Here is a 23,050-nt window from a genome sequence, read left to right as displayed (position 1 = left end):
TTCAGTTACATTGAAAAGGAAAAACAGCAGCCTGCCTGCTCTGATAAACTTCGATCACTCTTTACTGCAAGTTGGAGTGATATCACCCCCCCCACAGACTAACAATAGAACAATAGAATGGGAAGTTAACCAGATAGCAGGTCTCTAACACACGATAACAGCTCCCTGGTAGATCTAAGAACAGCATTCAGTTGTAAAAGCCAAGTCCCACTGAGACTGATTGAGTTACATGAAGTAGGAGAAATAACAGTCTGCCAGAAAGTAGTTCCATCCTAAAGTGCCAGCACAAGTCACATGACTGGGACAGCTGGGAAACTGACAATATGTCTAGCCCCATGTCAGATTTCAAAATTGAATATAAAAAAAATCTGTTTTGCTCTTTTGAGAAATGGAATGAATTTCAGTGCAGAATTCTGCTGGAGCAGCACTATTAACTGATGCGTTTTGGAAAAAACATGTTTTCCTATGACAGTATCCCTTTAAGGGAATATGTCCTACCCAGAGGAATTCAGGCATGGCATTTCAAATGTATGGGACAGCAAGAGAGGAAGGTGTAAGGTGTGAAACAGCAGTGTTAGTGGGTGGTGCGTCTAAGCAGTTGCTCTGAGATAACGGAGGACTTGGGCAGAAACACATGAGAAGAGATGTAGTGAGGTGCATTGAAATGAAGAGTCACCCAAACAAAATTATTCCAAATCCTATTTTATCATGTTAGAACTTTAATTACACTGTATAAATTATTTGAATATTGTTTCCATCAGTCTGGGAATTCAAAATTATAGCAACCAGGAAGGAGCCATTTTGTGGGCACTGTTATTAGGGCAAGTCTTGCATCATCTCAGAATCTTGTTTGTGCACCAGGGGACATGGACCCAATGTCCATCCCCATGCACTGGTTACACAATTAAATGGTTAAGAGAGCTGGGGGAATGTAGGGAGAGCGGTGACATCTAGGAAGTGCTGAATGGAAAGTGAAAGTAATTGCTTGCCCCGCCTCTATGCCTAGGCATAGAGGCGGGGTAGGCAATATTTTATGGACAGCTGATATTTTTAAATGAGTTTACAACAGCTATGAATGCTTTAATAAAAAAAAGAAATTGGATTTCATGTTTAATTTAAAAAGGACTTTTATTATACAGATTTTCATGTCTGGGTGACGGGTCCACTTTAAGTTAAGAGAAAGAGTCTTTAGATATTTGTGTATTGTAAAGGTAGCTCTTAGCAGACTGTGTTTTTGATATGATCTTCCTTTAACTGGCAACAAAAATTATTCTAAGGTTTGTGCCCAACAGAAAATGTGATACTGTAAACACAAACCATTCTCCCAAAAAAGCCTGGCATGGTTACGCAAGAACATTAGTGCCAAATCAAGCTACACCAGCTGCTGTTTATTCAGCTTCTAGTCAGATTGCTGACTGTCCAGACTCCAAATAAAGGAATTCGCAAATCCCATCTTCAACAGTTAAATATAATCAAGTATTCAATCATTTGTGTTTGCAGCTTTCTTTTCAGAAAAATCTGTCGCTTCTTTTACATACACATAACTGTAATTTTGCAAAGTCAAAAGAAAAAGTTCTGCAACAAACAGGTACCAATAACGGTTATTGACTGAATTTCCAGTCCAACAACAACCAGACAGGATTTTTATCCTCACATTAATAGTAAAGTGAAAATTGGAGTTAAATTTAAGTAAAAACAGTCAAAATTGAATTAAATAAATATTAATACAACGGTGTACCCCTGATGTAATTTTATGTCTGTGTATGTGTATACCAGAGATTACTAAGAATGCATGGCTTTCTGTGATTTTTTTTTACCTCCAGTTTTACTGTCCTACAGCAAAAATTATTTCTTTGTGCCATAATTAGAATATATCCACAGCAAAGATGAGCATACACCACCAGATCACATAAAGCAAACACAGCACTTAAACTGGGCTCACAAATCTACTTTATAACCATGTCCAGAACTAAAAATATCCATCTTTATAAATACAGCTGATAAAAACAGCACCTGAAACCTGTTTTTATCCGATATATTAATACAGATGGATATATTTGAATTTCAACATCAATTCGAGTGGTGCTTGAACCTGCTACATTTGAACACATATACCTCTAGAATTACTTGTTTGGTGGATCTGAAAAAATACAGGTATGGGATCAGTTATCCGGAAACCCGTTATCCAGAATGCTGTAAATTATTTAGTCATTGCTAGGACTCACCCTTTTGGAAAAACAAGAGTGCTAGGCAGGTAAGAGTGTTCTACTTTGCTTTGCCAGGTAATGTGCAGCAATGTGCCCTGGAGCAGCAGCACTGACTAAGATGTCAGAACTGATGAAATAGCCGTGAGCATTTTCATAGCTCAAATCCCAGTTTTAATGGTTATTCACTTTTGAGTAGGGATGCACCGAATCCAGGATTCGGTTCGGGATTCGCCAGGACTTGGCCTTTTAGAGCAGGATTCGGATTCTGCCGAATCCTTCTGCCCGGGCCGAACCTGACCCCTAATTTGCATATGCAAATTAGGGTGGGGAGGAAAATCACGTGACTTTTTGTCAGAAAATAAGGAAGTAAAAAATACTTTCCCCTTCCCACCCCTAATTTGCATATTCAAATTAGGGTTCGGATTCGGTTCGGTATTCGGCCGAATCTTTCACAAAGGATTCGGGGGGTTCGGCCGAATCCAAAATAGTGGATTCTGTGCATCCCAACTTTTGAGATATAATTTTTTCTTCATGCCCAGGTTTTCAGTTGCCTGATAATATGAATGGTTCTTAAATAATGGAACGGAAGAGAAAAATGGGATATTACACAATGATGATAATATTGATTCTCTTAATATTGATGATTCGTTTTTTTCAGTATTTAATAAAATCTAATGACATATACAGTTATGTACAGGAAGACTCATATACATTTTTGACGCTATTCTTATGAGTGGTTATGAAAGAATGCAGAATGCTTTTATGACTTTACCATAACTTTTACACACCCCTAGAGATATTACTTTTTTACTCTGCCAGAAAAGCGCTGCAAAACAAGTATGTTGTCTAAATAAGTAACTATCAATATAATGGCCCTTGAAATTTGTGCAGCTTTAAACTCTACAGCAAAATTATTTCTAATTATCCAAGTCTGTAATTTTTTATCAAAATGGCAGACCATACCTGATCAAACCTGATCAATCGCCTACAACCACATAAGAGTTTATCACCTGAACTGCCCAGCACAAGCCACCAAAAAAAGTTGCTGTCATGGCCTGACAGTAAGTGAGGATAAACCGCTCGTACTAATATGTTAATCAGTTGGCTCATTGATAAAATAATCTCTGTGATTATTGACCCCATAAGTGCCCCTTTAAATTAACAACAATGATGGTGCCAGAAAAAGACAAACTTTTGTTACCCTATTCTCTCAATCAACAAATCTAGAGTTTATCATTATCTGTACATAGAGCACCAGCAATGTATTACAATAATATAAACAACCAAGGGGGTTATTTATCAAGGTCCGAATTCATCTCAGTATTTCTAATGTCCAACTTCGAGCAACTCCGAATTCCCAAATGGACCTTATTTATGAAGAAAAAAGCCCGAAAAAATAGGGCCGGGCGAATCTCCGAAAACTTCAGAGCTTTCCCCGAAAACTCTGAATTGTTCTGAGTTTTCCAGCAAAAACTAAAAAATTTTCTGAGTTTTCTTACTCCTAATCCCTGAAATCATTGGATATCGGTACGGACATCAGCACAGACACCTTCCCCATTGACTTATACAGGACCTCGAGAGATTTTAGATGCCGGGGTTTCGGATTCTGAGTTTTTAGACCATCGGACTTTAATAAATCTCAAATAATTCATAGGTGTTTTTTTTGTTTCGAAAACTACAAATTATTCGAGGTTCGGATATTCGGATCTTGATAAATAACCTCCCAAGTGTTAGGAAATGAAACCAGAGAATAATGTTTTCTAGATCTTCCTTTGCCGTTTTTCATATTTTCAACCTATTTCTACTTTTTACTCCTCAGTGTCATTAGTCCACTACAAACTGGAATATTATAGGTAGCTTGGCTAAATATATATTTGCATGCATTCGTCAGTTCCTCTCCATGTCTATTAATTTGCTGGCTTGTTTCTCTGAATGATAGAAAAGAACAGAAAGAGACAGACATTGTTTCGATTGCAGTTATGTTTAGTGAGCCCCAACCAAAGGCAAATCCCATTCCCCTTTGTATTTCCACTATATGCCTCCATTGCACCCTTAATATTTATGTCTAATTGATGCAATTGCGGGCCCTGATGTCAGGTCCTCTGATACTATTAAAACTAAAGGTCATCTAATAAAAGCAACTGCCACAATTATTTCCAAGGTAAGAAATATATAGATATATTCAGAGAGCAAAGCTTGTGTCCTGACGGCAATAATGCCTAGGGCTACACTAGATCTGGTTAGTTGTCATGAGAGTGATTGCAACCCTCAGTGTGGCCAGTTAATAAATGTCATTGACAAGAATACAGAGTTGTCAGTTTAAAGTGGACCTGTCACCTACACATAAAAAGCTGCATAATGAAAGTCCTTTGCAAATTAAATATGAAACCCCCAAAAAATTTTTCATTAAAACATCCATACCTGTTATAAAGGTGTTTAAATATCTAAACTGTCAATCAAATATTACCTGCCCCGCCTCTATGCCCGTGGCATAGAGGAGGGGCAGTCAATTACTTTCACTTTCCATTCAGCACTTCCTACATGTCACTGCTCTCCCCACATTCCCCCTTCCCTCCTCAGGCTCTATAATTGTGTAGGGCACTGCACATGGACATTAGGTCCCTCATTCTGGTGCATACACAAGATATTGGGGTGATACACAATTTCCCTTAATAACTGTGTCCACAAAATGGCTGCTGCCTGCTTGCTGTGATTGTATAATTCCAAGACAGAAGGAAACAAAATTTAAATAATAAATACAGTGTAAGTAAAGTTTATTTTGCTCAACTAACATGATAGAAAAGAATTTGAAATTTTTTCTTAGGATGACAGGTCCCCTTTAAGCCGCTCAGGAATCTTAAACTACATATAGTATAAACAAGAACAGTATGTGCAGAACCAGTGTGACGGAAAGCAGGGCAAGGTTCATAGGGTTTACCACCCTTGAATAAGAAGGCTTGCTAAATTAATATACTTCTCTTTAATTTAGCATAGCAAATTATTTTTATACCCCCCCCCCATTTGTATTAAAGGTCACAAAATTTGCCCAGGTGCAGCAATCAGGTGACCAGTAAATGCTACCTATAAACTGCTTGCTATAGGTGATTAGACCTGTAGAAAAATGTTGCATCTTTTAAATAACCAATATGTGCTGTCTCGGTAGTTAAAAGTTATGTTAAAATGTATATAAATAAAGCAGTTTTGTGGATTCCAAGTTATCTGGCAAAAATTGCCCTCAGTGGTTGTTACAGCTCCATACAGACCCAGCAGGGAGGTCTCACAGGGAAATCAGCCATTATCACAGCAATTGAAGTCAGAATAGCCAAAATATAGAGAGAAAGAGAATGCAGGATGTTGGACTCGTTTCCATATTTTGCCCAAATATTTTTGTGGACGATTCTGTACTTGACTTAATCCAAAAAAAAAAAAAAGTCATCCATGCTGCCTAGATTTAATATTATGTAATGAGGAGGTGCGGAGCATGTGCATTCAATACCTGGGATAGGATCTCCTCCCACACCGAGAGCATCAGTCTCAGGAAGTAGCTATGAATACTGCAACTTTCCACCTGCTTTGTAACTTTGCACATGAATAGGTCTGGGCATGTTCCTGGAAAGCCTCTTGTAGACCCATTTAAAGCTAACAGCACTTGGAGCATTTAGTCTCCAGAACTTTCAAAGACATCATTTGCAACAAAATAACACATTTCTTCCACTAATACAAATGAAAAAAAATGCCTGGTAAGGCACAGCATCATACAGGTCTTGTGAAAGATAATACATATACACATTCATTACAAAGCTGGTAAAAGGTCCTTGAACCAAGTGTCTATTGTATAAAATGGGTAAGAGAGGTTAAAGAGGAAGGAAAGGAATTTTTACTTGGGGTGCTTTAAAGGAGAAGGAAAGGTTAAAACTAATTAAGCTTTATCAGAAAGGTCCATCTAAATATACCAGTAAACCCCCAAAGTAATGCTGCTCTGAGTCCCCTGTCAAAAGAAACACTGCATTTCTTTCCTTCTATTGTGTACTCATGGGCTTCTGTATCAGACTTCCTGCCTTCATCTTAAACCTCATTGCCCTGGGCAAGAGCATGCTCAGTTTGCTCCTCTCCCCCCACCCCTCCCTTCTCTACTGTAATCTGAGCCCAGAGCAGGGAGAGACTCAGGCAGGAAGTGATGTCACACCACATTAATACTGCAGCTCCTATTCTAAACAAACAGAGAGTTTCTAGAGCTTTTTACTCAGGTATGGTAAAACATTCTACAGAATAAATATAGCATTCTAGCTTGCACTATTGCAGCCAATCTATTGGCAATAAAATGCCTCTGTAGCTTTCCTTCTCCTTTAACAGGGTAAGTGACCCAGGAACCCTCCCTAAAATGCCTAAAGGGATATAAGGGAAGAATAAGCCTTTAATGATTAAATACTGATGCTGTATTGGATTTCAAACATCACAATTTTTGTCTGCAGGGCATTAACAAATACAGTGAAACCTTATTTTTACATAACCATTTTAAGTTTATTTTAAGTTTTCCCTCATTTTCCACTTTTTGTGGTCCCACCAATATACAGGTATGGGATCCATCATCCAGAAACCAATTAGCCAAAAAACTCCAAATTATGTAAGGGCCATCTCCCATAGACTATTTTATCCAAACAATCTACATTTAGATTGATCCAAACATAGATATAATTAGTCTTTATTAAAAACAGAATCAGTCTATTGGATTTATTTAATGCTTGATTTTCTAGTAGATTTAAGGTATGAAGATCCAAATTACGGAAAGATCGATTATCCAGGCCTAGAGCATTCAGGTTAACAGGTCCCATAACTATATAATGCATTTGTCCGAGATAGATTCTATATGCTTTAATATCAAAGTGTCATGACCAGAGGAAGGCAACTGCAAGACCTAAAGTGTGCTGGCTTTGCTACTTTAACAAGTCACTTCATAATTATATTATATATTTTTTTATTTTTAACGTTCAGTCGTTCAACCTGGTTGGCACTGGACTATCAGTTCCTTTCTGGACATGACAGCTGTACAATTAACAGTTGTTTAACTGAAAGCAGATAACAACACAAGGCACGGTCTAGTACAGATTTAAGAACATAAGCTCCCTTTTGCTGTAATGTAACCCATAAGGAGTTGTTCCCAAAAAGATACACAGCATTTAACTAGTAGATCTTGAGTTGGTGTCCAGCAAGCACAACACTATTACTCAGAGACAGCTCCTCCATTGGATCAACCATATAAATAACTTGATTTTGAGACTGCATACTAGTTAATTTTATCAATATACATTACATTTTCTATCAGCATAGTATAATTTAATTAACATGTGTAGGTCATTGAAAAAGAACTGTGACAATACTCCTGCACTGAAAAAAGTAAGCATCTCTACCCAAACGTGAATTTCAAAAGATCGTAACGTCACCGCAAACATATATATAACCTGAAAGATACATATACTGATGCTTTCTGATGCTTAATACAACTTCTGTAGTATACAAAATTGAGTGTAGGTAGACCCGCTTTAGTTCTTGACAATATTAGAAGTTGGACTGGTTATTGGCACAAAAATTAATACTTTCACATTTTTGGGTTGAATTCCTCTTTGTGTATCTGCACACGGGTGCAATGCAGTGTCAGTGAAAATAAACAAAGGACCAAATGGAAGCGCATTTTCTCTGCAGGAGGAGGGAAGCCCTGTATGCACTTATTGTAATTTGAAAAACAAATTCTTGCAACAATGTCCTCAGGGGAACACCTGTTGTAAACTGATCTAGTTCCTCTCTATAAGCACACTTAGGTGCTGCTTGCAATCTTTGCCTACTTTCTGCTAGGTATAAAGCTAGACATCAGTAACTCAAGTAATCTTACTCTAGAAGGATTACCAAGTATATACTACAGCTTTGGCCAAAGCAAAGAACAATGGCAATTTCATCTAAAGCAAAAGGTGCAAGCAGGATAAGTTACATCTATTTAATGATTTGAGGTTCTACAAAATGAAAATTAACAACATTTATAAACATTAAAAAGGAGATTTATTGGCCCCGCTCAGGAGAAAAGTGGACAAATCACAAAAAGTGATTATTTCGCTACTCTGTAAGTAGTATTCCAACAGGACTCCAGGATTCATTTTCTTTGTTCACACAATAGTAAAGTACAGGATCAAGGTATGTACATCCTTAAAGAGATACTGTCATGGGAAAACATGTTTTTTTCAAAACACATCAGTTAATAGTGCTACTCCAGCAGAATTCTGCACTGAAATCCATTTCTCAAAAGAGCAAACAGATTTTTTTTTATTCAATTTTGAAATCTAACATGGGGCTAGACATTTTGTCAATTTCCCTGCTGCCCCTGGTGATGTGACTTGTGCCTGCACTTTAAGAGAGAAATGCTTTCTGGCAGGCTGCTGTTTTTCCTTTTCAATGTAACTGAATGTGTCTCAGTGGGACATGGGTTTTTACTATTGAATGTTGTTCTTAGATTTACCAGGCAGCTGTTATCTTGTGTTAGGGAGCTGTTATCTGGTTACCTTCCCATTGTTCTTTTGTTTGGCTGCTGGGGGGGGAAAAGGGAGGGGGGTGATATCAGTCCAACTTGCAGTACAGCAGTAAAGAGTGATTGAAGTTTATCAGAGCACAAGTCACATGACCAGGGGCAGCTGGGAAATTGACAATATGTCTAGCCCCATGTCAGATTTCAAAATGGAATATAAAAAAAATCTGCTCTTTTGAGAAATGGATTTCAGTGCAGAATTCTACTGGAGCAGCACTATTAAAGGAATAGTTCAGTGTGAAAATAAAAACTGGGTAAATAGATAGGCTGTGCAAAATAAAAAATGTTTCTAATATAGTTAGTTAGCCAAAAATGTAATGTATAAAGGCTGGAGTGAACAGATGTCTAATAAAACAGCCAGAATCCAACTTCCTGCTTTTCAGCTCTCTAACTCTAAATTAGTCAGCGACTTGAAGGGGGACCACATGGTACATTTCTGTTCAGTGAGTTTGTAATTGATCCTCAGCATTCAGCTCAGATTCAAAAGCAACAGATATGACCCATGTGGCCCCCCCTCAAGTCTCTGATTGGTTACTGCCTGGTAACCAGGGCAACCAGTCAGTGTAAACCAAGAGAGCTGAAAAGTAGTGTTGTGACTGACTTGTTATACATCAAATCACTCCAGCCTTTATACATTACATTTTTGGCTAACTAACTATATTAGAAACATTTTTTATTTTGCACAGCCTATTTAGCCACTTTTTATTTTTACACTGAACAATTCCTTTAACGGATTCATTTTGAAAAAAATGTTTTTCCCATGACAGTATCCCTTTAAGAAGCCATTATGAACTTCTTTATCCAGCCAGGCAAAAGAGGACATTTAAATAAAAAGCCTGTTGGAACCAGAAACATCTGAGGTGAAGCAAGTGATTTTGCTCCTAATTTTTTAAATTTTATAATATGAAAGAAATAATATGAAGTTGTAAGCGTGTATCCTAAACACTTGTAATTTGCAGCCATGCTTTGCAAGTGTGTCTGGATGAGTGTGTCTGTACCCTTGAACTTTCACTGAGCAGACTGCTACTATCTACAGACAGACAGTGTACAATGTATTTTAGGTACACTGACCCTGAACTCTATTAGCCAATTATTCTAGTCCAAACATAGGAAAATGATAATTTTACATCCTTTAGTAGCTATGAAAATGTCACAAAAAAAGTTCTCCAGCAGGCATAGATACGCTATTCCATAAAAATACTGCCTGGTTTCAATCCAAACATATTTATACACAACAGCAGTTAACATTTAACAGCATAAATTTGGTCACAAACATTAAATCTGGGACTGGGCCTTCATTACGAGGGGTGCTGTGCTCTGCCCAACCACTGAATGAGTCTCTTATCACAAATGTCTTGTCAGCGACGTGGATAGAGTTGGTAATTATGGGACACTAAGGGGCCTATTTATTATACTATGTAAATTAAAATTTGCCAGAAAAACAGGGTAAAGCGGCGTGAAATAAATGGCTAATGACGTGTGATATTTTACGACACGTGAACACCAGTGTTATTTTACACTGTTTCAGACCCTTTTAAAAGGAAAACTATACCCCAGAACAATGTAAGTCTCTATAAAAAGATATTGCATAAAACAGCTCATATGTAAAACCCTCCTTCATGTAAATTAACCATTTTCATAATGATGTACTTTTCTAGTAGTATGTGCCATTGGGTAATCATAAATAGTAAATTGCCATTTTAAAAAATAAGGGCCGCCCCCTGGAATCGTATGATTCACTGTGCACACAAACTATACAGTGGTGTGAAAAACTATTTGCCCCCTTCCTGATTTCTTATTCTTTTGCATGTTTGTCACACAAAATGTTTCTGATCATCAAACACATTTAACTATTAGTCAAAGATAACACAAGTAAACACAAAATGCAGTTTTTAAATGAGGGTTTTTATTATTTAGGGAGAAAAGAAATCCAAACCTGTGTGAAAAAGTAATTGCCCCCTGAACCTAATAACTGGTTGGGCCACCCTTAGCAGCAATAACTGCAATCAAGCGTTTGCGATAACTTCCAACGAGTCTTTTACAGCGCTCTGGAGGAATTTTGGCCCACTCATCTTTGCAGAATTGTTGTAATTCAGCTTTATTTGAGGGTTTTCTAGCATGAACCGCCTTTTTTCATGCCACAACATATCAATAGGATTGAGGTCAGGACTTTGACTAGGCCACTCCAAAGTCTTCATTTTGTTTTTCTTCAGCCATTCAGAGGTGGATTTGCTGGTGTGTTTTGGGTCATTGTCCTGCTGCAGCACCCAAGATCGCTTCAGCTTGAGTTGACGAACAGATGGCTGGACATTCTCCTTCAGGATTTTTTGGTAGACAGTAGAATTCATGGTTCCATCTATCACAGCAAGTCTTCCAGGTCCTGAAGCAGCAAAACAACCCCAGACCATCACACTACCACCACCATATTTTACTGTTGGTATGATGTTCTTTTTCTGAAATGCTGTGTTACTTTTACGCCAGATGTAACGGGACACGCACCTTCCAAAAAGTTCAACTTTTGTCTCGTCGGTCCACAAGGTATTTTCCCAAAAGTCTTGGCAATCATTGAGATATTTTTTAGCAAAATTGAGACGAGCCTTAATGTTCTTTTTGCTTAAAAGTGGTTTGCGCCTTGGAAATCTGCCATGCAGGCCGTTTTTGCCCAGTCTCTTTCTTATGGTGGAGTCGTGAACACTGACCTTAATTGAGGCAAGTGAGGCCTGCAGTTCTTTAGATGTTGTCCTGGGGTCTTTTGTGGCCTCTCGGATGAGTTGTCTCTGCGCTCTTGGGGTAATTTTGGTCGGCCGGCCACTCCTGGGAAGGTTCACCACTGTTCCATGTTTTTGCCATTTGTGGATAATGGCTCTCACTGTGGTTCGCTGGAGTCCCAAAGCTTTAGAAATGGCTTTATAACCTTTGAAATTGAACTCAGGTGTGATAAACCACAGTTAAGTTATTTTTTAACAAGGGGGGCAATCACTTTTTCACACAGGCCCATGTAGATTTGGAGTTTTTTTTCTCCCTTAATAACGTAAACCTTAATTTAAAAACTGCATTTTGTGCTCAATTATGTTATCTTTGACAAATAGTTAACGGTTTTTGATGTGCATAAACATTTAAGTGTGACAAACATGCAAAAGAATAAGAAATCAGGAAGGGGGCAAATAGTTTTTCACACCACTGTACTTCTTAGGTCACATGAGCCAATTAAAAGACAGAGTTGTGTCTTTTGCTTCAACACCTTGTCCTGTTAAAGTTAGAGTTTCTGGTCAGGTGAGGCAGCACACAGATCATGATGAAATGGTGGTTCGAGGCAAGAGATGTAAAAGGGCAATATTTACTTTAAATATAAAGTTTGGTAAGATTTTTTAATATGCCACCTAATATTATATAAACTATCTGTTGCTTAAGTGTTTATTTGGGGGGGAATAGTTTTGGTGGAAGTTGCTCAAAGAAAAAAAAATTATGCCATCTTTACACAGCGATGCCTGGTGATGTGTGGTGAATTATTCCACCACTTTTTGCATCATTTACCATATATCAGGATATTAAAAGCATGCCACGCCATCAATTTTAGTAAAGTATAAGAATATTAGAAATAATCATGGAGTTCCATGACCATGTAAAAGCATGAGGGGCTGATGAACAAGTGCTTAAGCACAGGCAGTGGAACTCTGTGGTGACTGGTGGTGAGGGGGGAGACAAGAAAGGCCCTTGTCCAACCTTGTCACTTGTATATCACTAGAATATGAGATTATTAATAGATTTTTCAGAATTTAAAGGGCAAGTCAACCCCAAAATAGAAATTTGCCTAATAAATGAAAAAAATATTCAAAGCAACTTTGCAATATACATGTATTACAAAGTTTACATGTTTTTTTAAAAATAACAAATAAAAAAACAAATATAAAAAGTATTGTAAAAATGATACCTATATTGGCCAACAATAAAAATACATTGCAAGCTTTTGGAGCACCAAGGCCCCTTTGTCAGGCAAAATACAAATGAAAGCTAGAAAGGCACAGCATATATACCATTAGATTAATGAAAGGTATTGATGGGTATGTATTTTGCCTGACAAAGATACAATACTTGGAGGCACATTTATCAAGGGTCGAATTTCGAATTCATGTGAGTTTTTTCAAACTCTAATAAATTAGATTTTACTCGAAGTTAGATTGCGGGGTTATTTATGAAAAAAAATCTAATATCTTAAATTCTGACTAATTTTACCGACCCGAAAACTCTAATCTAATTCGGCCAAACTCGAATTTCTCTGAAAAAAAAACTTGAATGTCAGGAAGGCAACAAACATCTTCAAATTGGTCACTGGACCTCTCCCATTGACATATATAAATTCGGTAGGTTTTTGGTGGCGAATAGTCGAATTTGAATTCCAGAGTTTGATAAATCTCAAAAATCGAATTCAAATTATTTTAAAAATTCCTAATCGCGTTTGGATAATTCACTAGTCGAATTTGACAGTTTTTACCATAAAAAAAAAATTGAAGATTCAACTCTGAATTTTCAATTCGACTCTTAATAATTCTGCCCCTAAGTGTATAACTCTTAATACATTATGGAAGCACAATACTCTTCAAAAAAAACAAAAAAGGATTTAGGTTAGTCAAGAAGTGGACCAATAAAATATATTTTTTTTCAATTGGCTTCATACATATTCAACAGAATTGTCCCATTTTCAGGCTTTTGCTCCCCATAGACGCGACGATTCTTCTTGCCGAACGACCGATTTTAGGGAAGCCCGACCAATCCTTCGAAATTATCGTGCGATTAGTGGGATTCGAACGATCGTACATCTTACGATTGTTCAGCCGACATCTGTCAGGAAATTGATCGGAAATTGTCAAAAAAATCTGTGTCGGTCCCAGTGCAATCTATGTTTGCAGGGCCAAGCAGGCAGCTCCCCTTTGTTTTCCTGGCAAATTGGTCTTTTTAGTTGATGGTAAATTCGTACGATCGTTCTGAGAAGATCGTGGTCTCACGATCAGGATCTGACCTTTTGTAAAATCTCAACATCTATGGCCAGCTTTCCTGTAGAAAACATCAGTTTTCTTTATCAGTTATTTCTGTAGTTTGTACTGTATTTTCCTTCAGTGCTGACAAACGTCCTAGTCCCTGCCAGTGAAATACTGTAACTAACATTTAACAAGATGGGATGGCGTTAATTAGGTCATATGCTGTGTTGGCCGTGTGACAAATGTCATCCATTTTAATTTTGTCACACTCACGCCAAAGAAATGCTTGCTCAAGGCTACTGCATTTCCTGTTTGTTTCTTGCTCCCTACTGGATTCAATTTTATTTTATTTTGTTTTGAGTATTTTTGAGTAATTTTATTTTATTTTGAGTATTTATGCACACACCCCTGTATACAGTATTTTTCCCATGTACAGCATCCTATACAGCTTAAAGCATCCCACTGATTAATACTGCAATATTTTTTCAGATGATATTGGTCAAGACTCTCTCCACTTTGTATCCCTGGATGAAGTGTGTGCACATCATGGGCACCAGCGTGGGATACTGAAGTGAACAGCATAAAAGAATCAGGAGGGCAAATCCAAATTTTTTAGAAAATAAGTGTAGCTCACCAGTTATTCTTAGCTGCTTGTCCCACAGGTAATCCTGCCAAACGGATCAATCTGTGAAAAATTTGTGGTGTAGGACAAATCCAAGGCAGTAGACTTTGACTGCAATCTTCTTTATTGGGGAGTGGATACACTCCCCAATAAAGAAAATTGAAGTCAAAGTCGCCTGCCTTGGATTTGTCCTGCACCACAAATTTTTCACAGAATCAGGTGGGCAAACATGAAGCTGATTAGGGCTTTAGGGCTCCACAATAAATGCTTCTCAGAGGCTTGAATGCCTTTTAAACATTTTACAATATGAACAACACTATTAATTTGGACACTACTAGTGATATTATTCTAAACAAAAGAGATTTGTTTAGCCAGCAGAATAGCAATCCACTTATGGTCAGCTGATAGAAGTACATATCTCACCACAATGTAACCTAGTAAAAATATAAAATATAAAATTCTATTAATATTTCTATAAATATTCAGTCTGAATTCAAGGGTCAAACTGGACACACATAAACGGAGAACATTGTATTTATGTGCAACACACACCATCATCATTTATATGCATAGCGCCAGCAAGTTACACATCACTTGTTAATTTATATTAAAAAAAAATCATTTAACAAACAAGGGTTATAGAGTAAAAATAGGATCAGATGTCCCTACTCGGAAGAGTGTACACTTCTGTGATTCTCACACAGTCCACCACTAAGGTACCCAATGTTCCCTCTAGGCTGTACTCATGCACACAAATGTTTAGCGTGCACACAATTTTTTCACACGCAGCCAAGAATAAGTTAGAGGAAACATTGCAGGTGCCATATATGCATAAAATAATTAAATTATTCTTACATGCATCACACTGTATTAAATACTAAAATGAATTATCATATTACTCATTATCTGCCACAGCTATAGCTTCTTCCTGGGCCTAGGGCACCTAGCCATCGATACCCCTCCTGTTTTTGGACCTTTTGGGTTCACATTCAATTGTGTGGGCCAACATTTGGTTTCTCCAGGCCTTGTTCTTAAGAAAAAAGTCATACAAAAATTATGCATTATCCTTTGCAGTTTCCGCCCTAAATCCGATGTTCTTGTCAGCAGGAAGAAAGTAGCACATGGCACATGGACACTATACCAACAGAAGAACTGTGAACAATAACACTAGCGCCTTGTCAGAAATCTGGTGAGTTGGTGTAAACAAAGACTATGAAAATCCTTGTTTCAATGCAGTTTACAATCTATGGCCCCTAGAAGTAGAACAACCCCCCCCCTCTCTATGGTGACTTTTCTCAACGGACAATCTTCCTGTATATGTTTATCTCCCTCATGAAAAAAAGGTCTTATAATGTCTTGGATGGATCCTAGGCAACATTACATTTGCTAGCAAGGTCCATCAAAGGCCAAAGAGTTAAATTAACAATGTCACCTAATGTAACCTAAGAAAACTTGGCCAAAATAGGGCCTGAGGGTGAAATTAACCTTGCACACGCTGCAATTTCTGGAAGCCTGGCCATCCTAACTAAAGGGACAAAGTGAGCTTGCAAATTATGTGCCTCTAAACTTAACTTAAGTGCAGTAAGACTGGCTGCCAACATTGTTAAATCAAATTAAATCATCCGTACGAGTGCCAAGAGAATAAGAAAAAGGTCATGATTCTCTGTGCAAGACTTAGTTAATCAAGCTGGTTATTATATTGGTTTACCGTACACTACAGCATTATATTATTTTAAAGGTATTATTACTTATGACAAAGTATAAGGCACCCAATTTATCAAAATGCAACAAAAGAACGATTGAGGTCTCACCTGTCTTGGGCTACTGGCCTTGAAAACATGGCATGCCGTTTCAGATTCCGGGTTGTCAGGCTGAGTCTTAATCAGGTAGGCAAAATAAGAAGGATCCCGGCTATTGTGGATAAAGCGGGATATATGCTGTGCTTTGTGCTCAAAGATGAAGACGGCACTGTTGGTATTGGCACCATTGAGCGCTGGCACACAGCGGAGGTGAGGGGTAACCAGCATGAGATTGACTTCTCTACAAGGCGCAGCACATCCTGGAGGGTCTTGCTTTTCTGCCCTTCTGCGGATCTCAGCCACAAGCCAAGGAAGCATTGGCAAGGTTGTCCGACGGTCTAGGGAAGACCAGCCAATGTACCACAGGCCAAACCCTTTCTCCTCCTTGGGAGCCATGGCTGGCACAGTGTTTGCTTCCAACAGAGGGTGGCACAGGGCTGCTGAACTTTTTCGCTCCATGACTACTTATTTGCCTTTAAAAAGAAATTGCAAGTCTTCCCTTGATTATAAAAAGTGTGTGAATTGCAGCCCCTGTAACGTGTGCCCAGGAAGAGACTCTGCTTGTAGGGATCAGTAATACACTGCTGGCACTGGAAGCTCCTTCAAGCCCAGGCTGAGACACTTGAATTAGGCGGTTCCATTTAGTTCACAATAAAGGCACAGAAGTGGCTTTCAGACAAGGTGCGTGTGACAGCAGCAGTAGCAACACTGAGGGGAAGCACAACTTGCCACAGACACATGGCGATTCTCCCTACCAGCACAGCTCCGCTTTCCCCCAGTCCTGTCTGCGTTGTGTTTCCTCCTGCCCTGCCCCTAACCAGAACGCGTCATGACAGATCCAGAAGAAGCACCAGCCTCCTGCGTGTCACTCAACCTATACAGACCCCCAAGTCCACGCCCTCGCTGCAAACTCACTGCACAAACATTGCTGCTCCAATCACAACTGCAGCTCCAAATAAAGCAACACGCGTCACCTGATCCCTTCGGCGGAATCCCGGTCTACTTCAGTGACGGACAGGATCAATTCTGCAGGGGGGCGGGGATCCTGGATTAGAAACGCACAACTACTTAAAGTACGCTTTCCGCACCCCTCCCATTTGGAAACATAGAACTGCCCATTCACCACAGTCCCACCCCTAGTACTACCCACGCCTACCAGTCCCAGCAGTGTGCCCGATTCTGTCTGCCTCCATGTGCTTATAATAGGTGGGAGGGACCATAGGAATCAATAGAAAGCTTTCTACCTTTAAGTGGTCGGTACGGAACGCATTTTAGGACATCTTCCGGCGAAAGACCTGTCCTCTACAGTTCTTTTGCCGGAGGATGTCCTAAAATGCGTTCCGTAGTTCGGGGTGTGTGGTGCCCATTGGCTGCAGGAGGAGAGAATTGCCTTTACCTTTCCTCAATATGTATTCTGCACTGGTTGTTCTGATTCAATAAAAACAACAGAAGCCAGCAGATTTGGAGGAGAACTGATTACTGTTACATTGCTTGAACAAAAAGGCATAAGCAAGAACAGCATTTAGTTGATCTTATGTATCAACTAACATTAAAAACATGGAAAAGTTATAGTATATTGGAAGGTTGCTTACTTTTACATTTTACTTCATGTGCAAGAACATTGGGTTTTTGGTTGAAAATTTCCTTTAAAACTAAAAAAAAATATTTAGAGAAAGCTTCTGTGTAGCACAGGGGCGTCCAAACTTTTTGCAACAAGGGCCAGATTTAGTGAGGTGAAAATGTGTGGGGGCCTAACATTCAGCCCGGCATCTATTCCGAGGTAGCTAGCTTGTGATCAGGATCATTCACTGCCGGAGATGGATGTGTACACGGCGTTTAGGAAGTGGAGTATGTTTGGACTTATTCTGCGCACCTCATTTCAACAAGGAATCGCGTAGCTGTAACAGTAATATTTGGGCACATAAATCATTAGTTAAATAATCTGCCACTTGTTCTATGTAGTGACGCGCCTCTCTCGCATACTTCTTTAGTTTACTGTCAGGACGTCTATTGCACCTTCAGCCCTAAAGAAGTATGCGAGTGTGGAGTGTGCGTGTCTAGTGCTATCACCTTCAGATTACTATTAATTTAATGACGGAGGCTGCGGGCCGGTGTAAATTTGAAACGGGGCCGCAATTGGCCCGCGGGCCTGACTTTGAACATGCCTGGTGTAGCATGTTGGCTGGAATGCATACAAGTGAGTATTATGTAGACACACATTAAGCTAATACAATTCACAATTCATTTTTTCAATTAAAGAGAGGAGAGCACTCAGATGCAGATTAACTGCTGTAGCAAATATTGAGCTGAGTGACTCCAAAACCAGATCAAATTTTTAGTTGCAGGCGGGAACAAGCCAGCATAAAAGGCTAATTATTCAAAAAGCTGATAATAATATTTAAAAAAAACAGATCACCCTCCCTCCGCACAATCTGTCCCAGTTTCAGCCCCAAATCTGCCCCATTTTCATTACCAATGCCATTGAATGCCCTCCTGTGAGCAATTGGAAATATTGAACATGCACAGTTCAACCCAAGTCTGCATCAGCTTCAACTGCACATGCTCAGTGTAGTAAATTAAAGGTGTTGATATTTAGAGACAGTTTATAATTGGTCTTCATTTTGTATTTTTTCAAAAAATATATTTTGCTTTTTTTTTTGTCAGCAGCTGCTATCTAATATAAGCAATTAAAAAAAAATCCCAAATTGTCCAAATTACCCTAGCAACCATACAATGGTTTGAATGAGATACTAAAATATGAATAGGAGAAGATGGTGGGAAAGCAAAAACAAAAAAGTTGCTTTGTGAGGATGATAGATCCCCAGCTGTTAGTAACTTAATAAATCTGTAGCCTCACAGAACAATATGTTTTTGGATGCCTTATTTCAAAGCTGCAAAGACTCTTAAGAAAGCAAATAATTAAAAAAACAATAAAAAAAATAAATGCCCATTGGAAAGTTGCTTAGAATTTGCCATTCTATAATCTATTAAAAGTTAACTTGAAGGTAGAATCCTGTACAGGTTCGATTTGGCAAACCTGTGCCTGGACCCACTGGCCCGCAATGCAACCAGCACCCACGACCCAATATTTCCCCTATCCAGAAACACTATCCATCCCAGACAAATAGGTTACTTTCCTTCCGACTTGGGACCCGTGAAATTGAAAGTGACATCACTGTGGCCTGAAACGTGACATGACTCTGAAGCCAGATCAGAAGGGTATGGGAAAAAATTACCATATCCTGAGGGAAGGGTAGGAGGCATCACTCCGGCACCATGGACTGTTGCATGGTTAGGGAATCTGGGACATTCTGTCCAAAACCCAACCACTTTGCAGGTATTCCATAGGTACACCCAGGAACCCAAAACAATGCAGGACTCTAATTGAAGGTGAACTACCCCTTGAATTGGTATAGAAGTAAATAAAAGTATCTTCATGATGAGCCAGAAGTAGAAAAATGTACTTCTTAACAATATGACAGCAATACAATTCCTGTATCAACACTTTAGGGCTGATTTATCAAGCTATTTATCAATGTCCTCTCTTTTTTTTTTGTAAATAAGCCCCTGTATGACATTAATGTAATTAAAGGGGTTGTTCACCTTCCAAACACTTTTTCTAGTTCAATTGTTTTCAGATTGGTCACCAGAAAATAAGACTTTTTTAAATTGCTTTCCATCTTTTATTTTTTACAGTTTTCCCACTAATTTAAGTTTAAAGTTTAATGTTCCTGTCTCTAGTGTTTCAGTCTGGCAGCTCAGTGATCCTGATACAATTTTCCACATTTAGTTGTTACAATTAGTTGATACATTTCTCAGGAGTATCTGTGGAATACTAGCAACTATTGTATGAATTCTAACATTTGCCTTCACACTTCAGTATTAGAAAAACAGTCACAAATAAAAATTAGAAAGTAATTGGAAATAGACTTAATTTCTGGTGATCTCTCTGAAACCAACTGAACTAAAAAAAAAGTGTTAAATTGAACAACCCCTTCAAAAAACATATAAGGCATTCCGCTGTTTATATATTTATATTAATACCTAAAAGTAGGTGAAGAAAACTTATTTAAACAATAAAACACACATTATTATATTTCATCATGTATTTATTGATAAAAAATGATCCAACAGTGTATCTGTGTGTGGCAAAAATAAGTGAATAAGTATTCACTTCCTTCCACTCAGTATTTGGTGTGACCCCCTTACAATGCAGAAACTGTTGATCAGTCTTGTACATCGGACTATTCCTCTAAACAGATCAGATTCAGCTCTTGGATGTTGCTGGGTTTCCTTACATGAACCACTCACTTTATAGGTCTTTCCACAACATTTCAATTTGTATGTTTTGGATCAGTGTCTTGCTGCATTTTATTAACATGTATTTATATTGCGCCAACATATTGCGTAGCACTGTATTGACCCACTATCTCTTAAAATGCTATATATGGATAGATATATGGATAGATCTAGACATTTTCCTTTACAATTCTCGGGTATAGTTCAGAGTTTATCGATCCATCAATGAGGCAAGCCATCCAGGCCCAGATACAGCAAAACAGGTCCAAACTAGAACATTTCCATTTCATTCATTTTGGCAATGTACTGTACTTTGTCTCCAAAATGCTGTCACTGACTGAAAATTCAATTACATCAAGAGAGCAGGTAAACCTAATGAACTGGTCACTAACTGTAAGTACACAAACATTTGTAACCATGCCACACTTTGTGGACAATGCCAACCTAAAAAATGTATTTGTACTTTGCTCTGCACCTAGCTGAAACTGCAGTTTCATGTGCCCCATTGTGCTCGTCTAAAATGCTGTTTGTTTACTATTTATTTTAAGGACAAACGGTTACACAAAATATTCTTTTTATCAGGTTTGGAAAACCGGCTATTTGTGTGCAAACACCCTCCCGACTTATTTCATTTCATACTAAAAATGGTTTAAATTCATAATTTCTTTTGTGTTTACCCAGTTCTGCTGCATTTTTCTCATCATAAAGTTGTGTTAATAGCAGTCCAACATCACTAACAGGATCAATCACCATCTTTGGTAGAGATTCTATTTCTACATGGCAAATACTAGTGTAGGTGTAGCAGAATAGAAAACGAACAGACCCAACAGTCATGACTTGTATGCTGCTGATTATGTGTAATTAAATCATTAATTAAGGCTTGTTCAAAATAATAGCAGTGTTCAAAATAATTATAACTTGTTACATATAATAGTAGTGTAGAGTTCAACTAGTGAGATAATTCATTCAATGAAAAAACAGATGTCAATTACTGCCCTTATTTAAGGAAGGAAGGCAGCAAATGTTGTGCATGATGGTTATAGTGCATTTCTCTCTGAAGATCTGAGAAAAATAGGTCCCAGACATCGTCCATCCTCAGATGGAAGCACCACAAAAAGCCACTCCTAGTAACTTAAAGAGCTGAGATTCATAATTAAAAACACAATTGCACTTTCAGCACTAGCGATATGCCCTCAACCCACTCTGGTGCCAATAAATGTAAGTGGGGGGGGGGGCTAGGCTACCTCAGGTGCTGAATTGCTACTGTTGAGACCATTTGTCTGTTCTTTTCTAGTAATAGTGATCCTGATCGTTCACAAATGTAGCAGAAGACAGCTAATTAACAGACCAGAGAAGAAGCATATAAGTCTCACCTCTGCTACATTGTTTCAAGAGGCCTCTTACAGAAAATGTCCAAAATCTACGCTATAATTTATTGTTAACACAAAAGGTTTTCTAAATATCAGTATCATCCAAGTAATCTGACCAAGTTCTCCTTACTCAGCAGTACATAAGGGTTGTGGTTTTTAAAATGTTTATATCAGAGTTTCCTCTGTATAGAGAACCACAAGGAAAGATGTTTTCTATTCAAGTTCAGCAGAATGCAATGAACTGTGCTCATTGACTAATAGGGTCCATGTAGCAGGCCTGGACTGGCAATCTGTGGGTTCTGGCAAATGCCAGAGGGGCTGCTATAAGGTCCCATTGAAAGTCAGTATTTAGTGGGCTGGTGGGGCTGTTTGGGCCTCTATGTGGGCTGAGTGGGCCTCTGTGTACCTGAAATGCCAGGGCCTAATTTAATTCTCAGTCCGGACCTGCCATGTAGTTTTTTGTAATTTAATAATGTAATTGGTTTTATTCCCACAGCCAGTGATAGCATACAAAAATGCAATATACAGAAGTGAATGTAATGATACCCTTTTGTGCATGACTTTAGTTTAAGAGGTCTACAACATTATAGCAAAGATTATCAAGATATTTGGGTCTATAGCCACCCTTTGAGTCATATTTGCATTTATGAAATTCAGCAAGGCTACATTATTAAATATGAGACACGTAAATAACAGAGCAGTGTCACATACATGACCATTCAGCTGTATGTGACATGGCTTACAGAGTCTGTATATCAATTTGTTACATTGCTGGAATACTTGCATTAATTAAAAATATGAATTTAATTTGCAGGGGTAACTGTATATAATCATTTCACAAACTGTATTAGTATCACTCCAATGTCATTTTGCAAATTTTCTCAGCATCTGTATTCTGTTCAAATCAGCACAATAACGACATATATGCCTGGTTGAAAAATACACAAAGGAAGGCCTGTTGTTGGGTGCATTCATGCTTATCTCATGTGACCTTCACTTTTTTTTTGCTTCACATATTTAACTCTTTGCAAGGTAGAAAAGCATCAACACTGAACAGTGTTTTTTTTAATCTATATCTCATTGTTCTGTATGCGGAAGAGTCCGTGATTTACTGCCCCACAGGAAACAGGATTGACAACATAAGGCAAAGTAAAGTCTTCAGTACCTCCCAATATATATCCATGTGATATTGCTAGCTAGACTATG

General features: G+C 38.3%; 1 protein-coding gene across 2 annotated transcripts in view; it reads right to left on the bottom strand.

The window, feature by feature from the left end:
- tbc1d4.S (TBC1 domain family member 4 S homeolog) overlaps positions 1–17,310 on the bottom strand; it is an 83,000-nt gene extending 65,690 nt beyond the window's left edge. The window contains exon 1 of one of the 2 annotated variants that reach the window (XM_018249913.2): positions 16,188–17,310. In XM_018249913.2, coding sequence (XP_018105402.1) covers positions 16,188–16,634 — 447 coding nt within the window. In that variant the 5' untranslated portion in view covers positions 16,635–17,310. The remainder of the gene's footprint in view (positions 1–16,187) is intronic. The other variant, XM_018249912.2, reaches the window with a different exon arrangement.
- Positions 17,311–23,050: the final 5,740 nt, after the last annotated feature.

Source organism: Xenopus laevis, chromosome 2S (assembly GCF_017654675.1).
Source record: "Xenopus laevis strain J_2021 chromosome 2S, Xenopus_laevis_v10.1, whole genome shotgun sequence".
Classification (NCBI taxonomy): domain Eukaryota; kingdom Metazoa; phylum Chordata; class Amphibia; order Anura; family Pipidae; genus Xenopus; species Xenopus laevis.
This window is presented reverse-complemented; position numbering and strand designations above follow the sequence as displayed.